At 22.2% G+C, this 13,668-nt stretch overlaps 2 protein-coding genes across 9 annotated transcripts in view; one reads left to right on the plus strand and one right to left on the minus strand.

Moving 5' to 3' along the window:
- The window catches only part of LOC122507392 (congested-like trachea protein), a 33,414-nt gene extending 29,727 nt beyond the window's left edge, over positions 1-3,687 (plus strand). For all 6 annotated transcript variants that reach the window (XM_043620073.1, XM_043620068.1, XM_043620072.1 and 3 more), the window contains exon 6: positions 2,500-3,687. In XM_043620073.1, coding sequence (XP_043476008.1) covers positions 2,500-2,687 — 188 coding nt within the window. In that variant the 3' untranslated portion in view covers positions 2,688-3,687. The remainder of the gene's footprint in view (positions 1-2,499) is intronic.
- A 2,842-nt stretch (positions 3,688-6,529) lies between these two features.
- LOC122507408 (WASH complex subunit 1) lies at positions 6,530-13,662 on the minus strand. 3 transcript variants are annotated; one of them, XM_043620095.1, is made up of 5 exons: positions 13,526-13,662; positions 13,129-13,244; positions 12,875-13,004; positions 10,057-10,609; positions 6,530-7,364 (listed from the first exon to the last, which is right to left on the minus strand). In XM_043620095.1, exons 2-5 carry the CDS (start codon positions 13,148-13,150, stop codon positions 6,594-6,596), a joined length of 1,476 nt encoding a protein of 491 aa, XP_043476030.1. In that variant the 5' UTR covers positions 13,151-13,244; positions 13,526-13,662; the 3' UTR covers positions 6,530-6,593. The 3 variants fall into 3 exon arrangements, with proteins under 3 accessions (XP_043476030.1, XP_043476031.1, XP_043476032.1); XM_043620096.1 differs by having other exon boundaries at positions 13,438-13,527; XM_043620097.1 differs by lacking the exons at positions 13,129-13,244; positions 13,526-13,662 and having other exon boundaries at positions 10,057-10,611.
- Positions 13,663-13,668: the final 6 nt, after the last annotated feature.

Genomic DNA, 13,668 nt, shown 5'->3' on the forward strand with positions numbered 1-13,668 from the left:
CTAGGGTTGCCACAAATATTTAATTTTAATTTTCCCTGATTTTTCCCTGATTTCCAGACCAAATCAATAACTTCTTTTTTAAATAAATATTTAATCATTATTATTTTTCAGTAGGAATTAAAATTCTTCAACACATTCAAATTCAAACCTTTTTGAAATTCAACAACTTATAAAAATATTATTACAAAACATTATCACTCCGAGTGATAGCCTTCTTCATGTTTTGTAATAATTTAAATTACCATAAAATTATTCAAAAAAAAATTAATTATTTACAAAAATCCTAATAAAATCCTTCGCAAGAATTCAATTATTTTTGCAAGTAGTAGAATTTCTTAAAAAATTCAATTATTTTTAAAAAATGTAATAAAATGCGTTTGCAATAATTCAATTATTTTCATAAATAATAAATCCATTGTTCGGTAATTCATTTTTAAATCAATTTCTATTAGAAAATTCTAGAAGAATTCAATTATTTAAATTAAAAAATAAATAATTTATTGAATAATTGAATGTTTGTTAAAATTAAATTCTCATAAAGAATTTTATCAACAAATTTTTAGACAATTGAATTATTTTGACAAATTTTAATTAAAATTTTTAAGAATAATTACATTTTTCGAGGAATTTGATTAAAATATTGTATCAAAAATAATTAAAATCCAGCGATGAGTTTTATTATTTATGAAAATAATTCAAATTTTCCCAAGAATTTTATTATTTATAAAGATACTTGTAATTTTTTCTAGAATTTCTTTTTAGTTTTTGAATATAATTCAATTTCTGTGAAGAATTTTATTATTTATATAAATAATTGAATTCTTGCAATGAATTTTATTCAAGTTTATAAAAAAAATTGAATTTCTGTGACAAATTTTATTATTTATATGATAATTGAATTCTTGGGACGAATTTTATAAAAATCTTTTTAAATAATTGATATTTTTCGAAAAATTTTATGAAATTTTGTATTTTAAATAATTGAATTCCTGTGAATGTTTTATTACTTATGAAAATAATTGAATTATTTCGAAGAAATTTATTAAAAATTTTGAAAATAATTGAATTTCTGGAATCATTTGTAACTTTTCCAAAATACAATTTTTTTAGTGTTTTTAACAAAAATTCTTGTATCAATCTAGTATTAATGAAAATTGTAAAAATTATTCATTAAATAATTTCTAAGTAATAATTTTATGATAGTTCTTAAAGAATATTTAAAAAAGAAATTATTGCCATAAATAGAAAAAATTGAAGGTTTTGTATTAAAATTCGTGGTAATTTCATAGTTTACGAGGCAAACAAAAAAAAGCATCAAAATTCAGAGTTTTCTCATGAATTTTAAAAATTTAATTTTTTCCAGTACTTTTACTAAAAATCTTTGACTTTTTACTGATTTCCCTGACCAATTTTACTTTCCTTGACCTTTGGCAACCCTGAAAACATTGAATTCCTAAAATTGTATTACAGGACAAAAAATCCAAAATAAAAATGTCCAAAGGCAAAAAATCCAAAATAAATAAAAACGTCCAAAATAAATAATGAAACATGTGAAAAAGCCACGTTTTTTACTTTTTATGCTATAAAAATTGGAATTTAAAACGTTATTGTTAAAATTGCAAGATTTTAAATTAATTACATAAATATTAATATTCTTCACAAAAATTCAATTATTTTCATAAATACAAAAATTCAATTATTTTCTTAAATAAAAAAATTTCAATTATTCTATACAATTTTTATAACAATTATCCCAAGAAATACAATTATTTACAACAATTTTCAGAAATTTAAAATTCATAAGTTTACCTACTTTCGATTCACAGTGATCGAAATGAGCAACTCAAGAAAAGGACAATTTCATTCAAGGCAAACATTTAAATTTTTATATTATCTCAATTTTTTTTCATTGGATTTTTAATTTCTTTGGACTTTTTTGACAAAAAATTTTTTGTTTTGGACTTTTTGTTTTTGGACTTCTTGTCCGGATACCCTAAAATTGTGCCATTTTAAATTAAAAAATAAAAACCTCGATTTTATATGATAGTGTTAAAATTTACTTGTCCGAAACGAGTTTTTATCTCATTTTTCAAAAATAAACAAACACGCTTAAAATTTTTCAGGGTTACCACAAAATTTTCGTTTTGTTTCTTCATGACTTTGTTTTCTGATTTCCAGAGAGAATTTTGATTTTTCTCCAGATTCTAAAAATATTCTGATTCATTCTAAAAATTATTATTAAATACAGAGAAAATGTCCCTGAAGAATGATAAAAACCACTCGAACGTTAAAATGAATTTTGAAAAACTAACATCAGATTCGTAATCAGTGACCCCAAAAACCCTCGCGAGTATCAAGTTTCAAGCTAGTTCAATGAATTTAAGAAAATTGTTCGCCATATTGGATCCGCCATTTTGAATTTTGAATTTCTGAAAGTTAAAAATCAGTATGCATTGAAATTGATATTATTATGTATTAATTGTCATCGTATTTTTTCAGCGCCTGAGGGAACGTATACAAGAGGAATTCGTGAAGTCTTTGTTAAATTGATAAAAGAAGACGGAGCTCTTGCCCTTTACAGAGGAGTTGTTCCTGTAATGTTGCGAGCATTTCCGGCAAATGCTGCGTGCTTCCTTGGCTTCGAAATGGCCATGAAATTTTTAAATTGGGCCGCGCCTAATTTATAAAAAAAAATTCTGTAAATATTATACTAGTTTTTTCGAACAATTAATTTATTCCTCAATGAAAGAAGGCTTGTTTTTTACTATGTCTATTTCCAAAATGTCGATTATTGAAATTTAAAAAAATTATTCATTACTTGTGTAAATAGAAATTTTGTTTTTAAATCACTGATTCATTAATAATCAAATATACTCGATTTATTTTTTATTTTCAATTTTTGATGTCTAACTATAAAATCTTTACTAAACTGTAAAATTAATTTTTTCCTTAGATTAAGATTTTTTTATTCATAATATATTTGTAATTGAAAGTAAAGATCTGATGAATTTTTTACGCTTTTAAATAAATTTGTTTAAAAATACGATTTTATTTAAAATCGATAAAATCGTATTGAGAAATAAATATTTAGAGAAAAAGTTTTTTGAGAGGATAAAATTTAAAATAGTCGGCAGACTCTTCTTTAAAAGAAGAAGGATTAATAGTGAAACATTCCTTCGTCAGATGATATTTAATTACCATTTGTTAAAATGAAATGTATAATTATTAAGAATTGGATTTTATAAAATTTTAATGGATAAAAATTGCTATTGAAAGTATTTGAAAGTATATAAAGTTTTGTAATATCAAAAGTTTATCTATTGTTAATTAGAAAATGCAGGCTTCCTAATATTGACATACACTGAGAAACAATTATTCTTATTCTTCTTAATTTAAAAAGAAATTTGAATAATTGTGTTTAATTCGATTTATAGGTTTAATTTTAAAAGATAGAAAATATTTGCCAGTTTAGTATAAAAATGTACGTTTAAATTAAGTGTTAAATCAACCACAAAATGTGTTCGAAGCAAGTTTAAATTAGAAAAATAAAAGAAAATCGAACTAAATATAATATTTTTGATCCAAGAAAATAATTCTCTCCGTGTATGTACATATTTCAATTTAGGTATTAAATTAAAATATGTAATAAATAATGTACATACATACATATCAACTTACGCTCAGAAACATTTCGTAAAAAATTGTTTCCTCATTTTAAATTCGAATATAAAGGCTTGTGTTATATATTAGTAGTATTTGCAACAAAATTACATTTAGAATTTAAGGAAATTTAATTTTGATTCATTTTATTAATTCATTATTATAATGCGCAAATTATTTTAAAATTTTGATATTGAACAATTTTTTAAGAACTTAGACTAATAAGTTTATAATATGCTAAAGTAAATGTAAATTATAATTTTTGTGTAAAAAAGACAATTATGATTTAATATTTCTACTGCCTGCGCGCATGTAATTTATGAAAGTAAAAAATGAGATTTTTTTACTAATTTGTAGTTACCTTTTTCCATACTCTTAACACCTTTGATGGTAAAATTTTTGAAAAACGTTCTATGATTATAGTGTTCAAGAGACTGATTTCTAAATTCTTCGCAAAAAATCAATCATGTTAAAAATTTTTTAAAAATTCTTGTCAAATTTTTAATTATATTCAAAAGTATTAAAATTCTTCTCCGAAATTCAATTATTTTCGAAAATTTCCTTCAATTCAAAGATTTTCAATATTTACTATTTTAATAAAATTTTCCAAAAGAAGAAAATTATTTTTAAAAAATGTAATAAAAATCTACGCAAACATTTAATTATTTTTATAAATAATAAAAATTGTACAGGAATTCAATTATTTACAAATTTTTAATTTACTTCGCAATAATTCCATTATTTTCATACCTAATATTACAAAATTTTACAGAGATTTAATTGTTTTCATAAATAATAAAAGCTTAATAATTTTAATAATTTTTAATACAATTTTAATGAAATTCCTCGAAAAATGTAATTATTAAAAAGTTTTTTTTTAAATTTGTCAAAAGAATTCAATTACTTAATAATTTGATAAAATTATTTAAGAGGATTCAATTCTAAGAAACATTCTATTATTCAATAAATTATTTAGTTTTGTATTTAAATAATTGAATTCTCGTAGAATTTACCAATAAAAATTTGTCTTATTTAATTAAATTTTCTAATTAAAATCTTAGATAATAATTGAATATTAAAAGCATTAAAATATAAAAATTTAGAAATTACTGAAGCTTTAAAAGGTTACAAATTAAAATCTTTGAAAATCTGAATTTTTCACACTTTTCAATGAGAAATTGTGTAAAACTAATGTTTTTGAAATATTTTAATTATAAATTCTTTTGAATTTAGTTGAATTTTTTAATACTTATTAATTTATTAAAAATAATGGATTTATAGAAGAATTTTAGTTAACAAAACTAAAAGAATTGAATTTTGGAGAAGTTATAAATGATTGCAGAAATTAAATTATTAATTCTAAAAATCAATTCTGTTTAAAAATTTTTTAAAATTCTGGCCAAAATTTCAATTATCTTTATAAATAATAAAATTCTTCTCCGAAATTCAATTATTTTCAAAAATTTTAACAAAACACTTGTCAAAATTTCAATTATTTTCAAAAATTTGCTCAATTCAATGATTTTCAATATCCACTTTTTTAATAAAATTTTTCAAAAGAATTTAATTATTTAAAAAAATGTTGATAAAAATCTACGGAAACATAATTATTTTGATAGATAATAAAAATTGCACAGGAATTTAATTATTTACAAATTTTTTATAATTTTCTTCGCAATAATTCTATTATTAAAATTCGTCAAAAAAATTCAATTATTTAAAAATTTGTTAATAAAATTCTTTATGAGAATTTAATTTTGATAAAAATTCGAAAATTTAATATATTATTTATTTTTTTATTTAAATAATTGAATTCACGTAGAATTTTCTATTACAAATTGATTTAAAGATGAATTTCAGTTAAAACTTTAGCTAATAATTAAATATTAAAAGCATTATAGCGTGAATTTTTATAAATAATTGAATTTTGAAAAGGTTTCAAATTAAAATCTTTAAAAATGTCAATTTTTATATGTACTTTTAACTAATAATTTTGTAATTGATTTAAAGAAGAATTTTAGTTAAAAATTCTAGAAAATAAAAATTGAATTGAAATGATAAAAACAATTTTGAAGAAGTTACAGTAAAAATAGGTTACTTGTAATATAAAATATTGATTTTGTCACTCAGTCATCTTTATAATAAAGACAAAATTAAATTTATAGTTTTAAGTAAAATGTTCTTTTATTTGACTCGAATTGGTTATATTTTTTGTCAGAAATTGGTCCGTAATTTTTAATTTTTGATTCGTAAAGTCGGTAATTTTAAATACTTTTACTGGTTCAAGTCCTGTTGTTTTTAATCTACTAATTCTTTGTTCAAATAATTCTTGATTTTTTTGAATATTTAAAATTTTAAGTTCGTTATCCAGTATCGCTATCAACGTTTAACTTTAATTTTTCATATTGTCGTTTGTTAATTTCTACACTCGGGTCCATTTTTCCACCTAATTTAATTTTCAATTGTTCAATCTCTCTTTCATTTTGTTCAATTTTCTTTTTAAGTTTAGCTCTATCAGTTGTGCATTTATTAAAATTTTCTTTTTGCTGAGACGCAACTTTGCCTAAACCTTTTTTTTACCCCTTTAACTTCAAGTCCCAACTCACGCATTAATTCATCGAAATCTTGTTCAGTTTTGTTTATTATTTCTTTTTCTTCTTCATTTAATTCCACGTCATCATCATCAATTTCATCTACTTCTTGATAAATTGTTTCATTATCATCAAAAACCTCTATGAAACTGAGCCTTATGTTATTTGGAAGATAGGTTCCTTTCACCGTGGAGCGTCACATAGATAAAAATTTTAGAGCCTTTCAAAAAGATGAAAGTTCTTGATTTACTTGATCTACCATTAATTGAGAACGCTAGTTGTCTTTTCTTAACTTATTTAATACGTAAAATATGATACAAACTGGAATGTGTAATAAAGAAATTATTCCTCCCATTCATCATTATCAGGTTGTGAATCACCTTCACTGGTCGCCGAGTTCCGGTCGGAAATTTCATTTGGCTTCGGAGGTGGAGGAATCATGCTGGACATTCTTTCAAAAGCATTCATGCCGCCTCCAGCGATACCTTTCCTTCTCAGCGATAATTTCGCATGAAGATCGGCCATTAAATCCCCACCAACAGAAGCTGATGCCCAGCGATTGTTTGGTTTTTCCGTCTCTGCAGTGGGACGAAGTTTGGCTCTACCAATTCCGCCAGCATCGCGAATAGCTGCCATCAAATTTGTCCGATCATCTGCACCTTTTGAAACTTGTGCGGCTGCTGGTTTCTTTTCCGCCTGCTTCGACTGTTCTCCGTCAACTGATTGTGGAACTGATGGTGGCGGAGGTGGTGGAGGAGGTGGAGGTGGCGGCGGGGCCTGAGCAGAAGCTTGAGAAGCTATTGTCTGCTGTTCAAGATTTTGATTCGAAGGTGGCGGAGGTGGTGGTGGAGGAGGTGATGTCTTGACCTCCGAGGTGGTTGTTTTGCTGTCAGAAAAGTTTGGTAGATTTTGTGCAGTTTGATCTGACACAGAGGGAACGTCTATTTCGTCCGTCGTCGAGACTGGAGTTGGAAGATCTATTCTCACGGTGGGAGTTGCTGTTGCAGATGACGGTGCAATTGGACTCTGTGAATTTAAATCGAGAACAAATTTTTCGTCGTCGACGATTCCAGGCAGATCTGGAAGCGTTAGCGGCACGTTTATTTGTGGAACCTGCGAATGAAAAATCGTCTCATTATAAAGTGCTATTTATTTTTTTAAATTTCTTGTTTGTCAGCAGTTTTCAATGTTTTAATGATAATTCTTGGCAAAATTTCAATGATCTTCAAAAGTTTTCCTCGATTCAAATTTCAAAGATTTTCAAAATTTTCTATTTTAATAAAATTTCCCAAAAGAATTCAATTATTTAAAAAGAAATTGATAAAATTCTACGAAAACATTAATTATTTTCATAAATAATAAAAAGTTCACAGAAATTCAATTATTTACAAAATTCTTTATGAGAATTCCATTTTGAGAAACATTCAATTATTCAATATAAATTATGTATTTTTTCATTTTAAATAATTGAATTCTCGTAGAATTTTTTTAATAAAAATTGATTTAGAAATGGATTTCAGTTACAATTTTAGATAATAATTGAATATTAAAAGCATTATAGCGTGAATTTTTAGAAATAATTAAATTTTGAAAAGGTTTCAAATTAAAATCTTTGACAATTTTAATTTTTCATACTTTTATCTAACAATTCTCAAAACCTTGAATTCTTTCTATTTCTGAAAATATTTTTTTTACTATCATTAAATTAAAACATTATTTAATGAATAATTTTTCTTAAATATTTCTAATTAATTAAATTATAAAAGAGTTGGGTTTACAATTTTCGTAAAATTAAATAGATCAATTAAATAGATCAATGGTTTTAATTTGAAATTTTATAAAATTTCAATTTTTAATGAATTTGATTAGAAATTTTTAAGAACTTAGTTTTTTGAAAAATTTTAATAATTCAAATTCTTCTGAAATTAGATAAAAAAAACTTTAATTTAATTAATGATTAAAAAAAAAAATTTTCTCAAAATTTAATGATTTTCAATTATCTACTAGGTATTTTAATAAAATTTTCCAAAAGGATTCAATTATATAAAAAAATATATTTACAAAATTCTACTTAAACATTTAATTATTTTCATAAATAATAACATTTTTTTAAGGGATTTAATTATTTCCATAAATAATAAAATTCTTTTTAGGAATTAAATTATTTTCAAAAATAATAAAACGTCCCAGAATTTCAATTATTTTTAATACAATTTTAATCAAATTCCTCGAAAAATGTAATTATTTTTTAAAATTTTATTAAAATTCGTCGAAAGAATTTAATTATTTGAAAATTTGTTGATTCAATTATTCAACAAATTATTTATTTTTGTAATAAAATAATTGAAGTCTCGTAGAATTTTTTAATAAAAATTGATTTAAAAATGAAATTCAGTTAAAACTTTAGATAATAATTGAATATTAAAAGTATTATAACTTGAATTTTTAGAAATAATTGAATTTTAAAAAGGCTTCGAATTAAAATCTTTGAAAATTTGGATTTTTTTATACTTTTAACTGACAATTTTGTAGAATTAATTTTTTTGTAAAAGTTGAATTGAATTTTTTTTTATTTTATGTTTATATTAGTACTTTTTTTCTAAAAATATTTAATTGAAGAATTTCCGAAAAATCGAAATTTCGTAAAAATAAATTGTAAACAAATGGATTTGAAAATTCTCAAGGAACTTTTGCAAAAATTACTAAAAATAATTGATAATTGATTTTTTTTAAAGAATTTTAATAAAATTTTTGAAAACAATTACATTTTTCGAAGAATTTACTTAAAATTTTATTAAAAATAATTAAAATCCTGCAAAGAATTTTATTATTTATGCAAACAATTCAATTCTTGTAACGAATTTTTATTACATTTTTTTAAATAATTGAATTCATGTGAAAAATTTTATTACTTATAAAAATGTTTGAATTCTTGCGAAGAATTTTATGAAATTTTTTTCAATAATTGAAATTCTGTAAAGAATTTTATTATTCATGAAAATAATTGAATTCTTGCAACTAATTTTATTACATCTCTTCTAAAGAATTGAAATCCTGTGAAAAATTTTATTAATTTGTTAAAATAATTGAATTCTTCCAACTAATTTTATTACATTCTTTTTAAAAAGTAGAAATCTTTTGAGAAATTTTATTGCAATAGTAGATTTTTAAAATATTTTAATTTCAGCTAAGAATTTCGTTATTTGTGAAATATAATTGAATTCTTGGAAAAATTTTTTGAAAATAATTACATTTTTCTAGGAATTCATTTAAAATTGTATGAAAAATAATTGAAATCTATGAAAAATTTTATTATTTATAAAAATAATTGAATTCTCGCGTAGAATTTTATTAAAATTTTTGTATAAATAATTTAATTTTTTTTTGAAAAATTTTATGGATATTTAAATTACTATAAAACATGAACATATCGATTAGTCCGAGTCTAAGACTCGGAGTGATCGATATATTCATTTTTTATAGTAAATATTTTATATGAGTTGTTAAATTTCAAATGGTTTGAAAATTGAAATTTTTTGATAATCTTAATTCCCGTGGAAAAATAATAATGATGAAATATTTATTGAAAAATGAAGTTATTTATGTTTTCGAATAATTTTACAATTGAAGAAATTTGTAAATAAATGTAATAGAACTTTTTTTTTTTAATATCTAATAATTTTTAGAGTAAATCAGAATATTCTTTAAGGTTAGGTAAAAAATTTTAAATTTGGTCTGGAAATCGGGGAAAAACAAAATCAAAATCCCGGGTTCTTTTAGTTTAATAAAATTGCAAACTACTCACTTCTCCCAAAGCAGGCGCGTATAAATAAGAAGGTGATTCAATTTCAGAAGAGTGCCAGGGTTGAAGAATAGAGTCAGGAGCATCTTCAAGTTCCTGCTTATCACTGGTTTGCGTCAGATGAGCGGAACGATCTTGAGATTGTTTATAATTGTCGAAAAGCATGAGAGCACTCACGGAAGATGGCCCAGGCATTAAACGTCTATCATTCTTTTCGTTACTTGTTGTTATTCGTTTGTAGGGTTTCGACTTGACGTAGTAAAATTGCAATTTTTCCTGAAGATTGATATTAGAAGCGTATTGTCCGTTTTCGGTTTTAATGCCAGCAGTCAAGTGCATATCAATCGTGTCGGAAATTGGAACTGAACTTTTGTAAATTGATGGCAAAGTGTCTTTCTTTAAATTTGGTTTCATGATAGTTTCGTATTCTTTGTAGACGTGACTGGCTGGATATTTTGGTGCTGAATACATTTTTACAGCCTTCAAGCTCAAGTTTGTTTGCAGGTAATCAAGTTGTCCGTGAATTTTTTCCGCTCTTGATTTAATCGTGTCTAGTCTGTAAATTATCGGAGAAAATAAATATTTTTTTTTAATTTAACAAAGTAAAAATAGTAAAGGATTAAATAACTACTGGTTGTAAATATTTGACAAATTTAAAAAGTAGGCGAAATAGGTGTCAAAATTTAAAAAAAGGTGAAAAGATGATGCAGTCTAATCATAGACTAAGTAATCGATAGCTTCATGTTTTATAATAAGTTAAATATCTATAAAATTTTTCAGAAAAAATCAAATTATTTACAAAAACTTTAATAAAATTCTTCATTCAATTATTTTTATAAGCAATAAAATTTTTCACATGAATTCAATTATTTAAAAAAATGTAAGAATTTTCGTTGTGTAAGAATTCAATTATTTTCATAAATAATAAAATTTTCCATAGGATTTCAATTATTTTTATTACAATTTTAAATGAATTCCTCGAAAAAAGTAATTATTTTCAAACATTTTTTGCAAGAATTCAATTATATTTCACAAATAATGAAATTCTTTGCTGAAATAATTCAAATATTTTCAAAATTTACTATTTCAATAAAATTACTCAAAAGACTTAATTTTGTTTTAAAAATGTAATACAATTCGTTGCAAGAATTCAATTATTTTCATAAATAAATAAAATTCTTCACATGTATTCAATTATTTTAAATAAAATTTTAAGCAAATGCTTCGAAAAATGTAATTGTTTTCAAAAATTTTATTAAAATTCTTCAAAAGAAATCAGTTATGAATTATTTTTAATAATTTTTGCAAAATTCCTTGAGAATTTTCAAATCCATTTATTTACAATTTAATTTTACGAAATTTCAATTATTCGGAAATCCTTCAATTAAATATATATTACAAAATAAACCTACAAATAGTTTTAAAAAAAGTCAATTAAACTTTTTTAAAAAAATTCAGTCTTTTATAGAATTGTTAGATAAAAGTATGAAAAATTCAAATTAAAGATTTTAATTTAAAACCTTTTAAAAATTCAATCATTTCTAAAAATTCACGCTATAATGCTTTTAATATTTAATTATTGTCTAAAATTTTAACTGAAATTCATTTTTAAATCAATTTTTAAAAAATTCAATTTTTTTTAGTTTTGTTAACTAAAATTCTTCTATCAATCCATTATTTTTAATAATTAAACAAGTTTTAAAAAATTGAACTGATTTCAAAAGAATTACAATTAAAATTTTTCAAAAACTTAAGTTTTACAGAATTTTTAATTGAAAACTACAAAAAATTCAGATTTTTAAAGATTTTAATAAATGTAACCTTTTCAAAATTCAATTATTTCTAAAAAATTATGTTTTAATGTTTTTATTATTCAATTATTATTTAAAATTTTAATTAGAAAATTTAATTAAATTAGAAAACTTTTTATTGTCAAATTCTATGAGAATTCAATTATTTAAATACAAAAATGAATAATTTATTGAATATACTTGAATGTTTGTCAAAATTAAATTCGCATAAAGAATTTTATAAACAAATTTGTGAATAATTGAATTCCTTTGAAATTTGTATTATTTATGAAAATAATAATAGTTAAATGTTTTCGTAGAATTTTTTTTTCAAATTGAATTCTTTTGGGAAATTTTATGAAAATAGTAGATTTTGAAAATCATTGAACTGAGAAAACTTTTTGAAATTAATTTAAATTTTGCCAAGAATTTTAATTAAATTTGTGAAAATATTATATTTAATTTTTTTCAGTGTTTTTGACTAAAATTTTTCTAAAAATTCATTATTTTTAATAATTAATTAAATATATATTAACAAATTTAACTATAATTTCAGAAGAGTTTGAATTATTAAAATTTTTCAATAATCTAAGTTCTTTAAAATTTCTAATTGAATTCATTCAAAATTGAAATATTTCAAATTGAAAACTCTTAAAGTTCATCTTATTTATGAAAATTGTAAACGCAACTCTTTTAAAATTCAATTAATTTTGAAATATTGAATATTTTTCATTAAATAATTTATAAGTAAGAACTTTATGATAGTTCTTGAAGAATGAAGTTATTTAAAAAAAATTATTGTCAGAAATATAAAAAATTAAAAGTTTTGTATTAGAATTCTTGGTAATTTCATAGATTATGAGGCAAACAAAAAAGATACAAAAATTAAAAAATTTTCTTTTGAATTCTAAAAATTTAAATTTTTTCAGTACTTTAATAAAAATCCCTGAATTTTCACAATTCCCTGACCAATTCTACTTTCCCTGACTTTTCCCTGATTAGTGATAAAAATGTTATAATAATAAACGAACTTTTTGCCATTTTCGGATATTCTGTTATTGATACAGTTGAAAATATGAGAAACGGCAAATTCTAAACTGTCTAAAGCATCTGCAATTTGAATAATCGTCTCTTCATGTCTCAAGTCTTGAGGAATAACATCTGAAAATTTTTTTCAAAACATGTATTATTAAAATTTAATTATAAAATGCCTTACGAATATTTTTATAAACAAACAAATCTGAACGTATATATACCTAATTTAAAATAAAAATACATTTCTTACCAACTTCTATTTTTTCCGGCATCTTAAATTACTGTTTTTAATATTTATTAATAATTATTTTATCACAAGGTAATCAACAATTTATTATAACATTTTAAGGTCCAGTCTCTAATAATCTGCAAAATATAAATATTTCATCAAACATTAAAATTTGCACTACTGATATTACGTCAATTTTGTAATTGAGATATAAAATGTCAATATATTAATAAAAATTTTTAAAAATATTTGGTTTGGTAGGTATTTTTAGATAAATTTATAAGAATTTTAATTTAAAAAAAGTGTAAAATTGAAAAATGTGATTATAACCTATATAAAATCAAAAAGTTTATCCTGCGATTTTCGACTATAAATAATATATCATTCTTAGCATTTGTAAATATACATAAGTACTTACTGCACTCTTTAAAATTGCTTAAGAATACATAAGTGTAGCTTGATTTGTAAATTACAATACTATATTGTGACTATATTGTTTATTTGACACATATTTTTGTTAAAACGTCAAAACTAGTTTCGGAATTCTACACTAGAGGCGCG

This window comes from Leptopilina heterotoma, unplaced genomic scaffold (genome assembly GCF_015476425.1).
Source record: "Leptopilina heterotoma isolate Lh14 unplaced genomic scaffold, ASM1547642v1 Lhet_47, whole genome shotgun sequence".
Taxonomy (NCBI): Eukaryota; Metazoa; Arthropoda; class Insecta; order Hymenoptera; family Figitidae; genus Leptopilina; species Leptopilina heterotoma.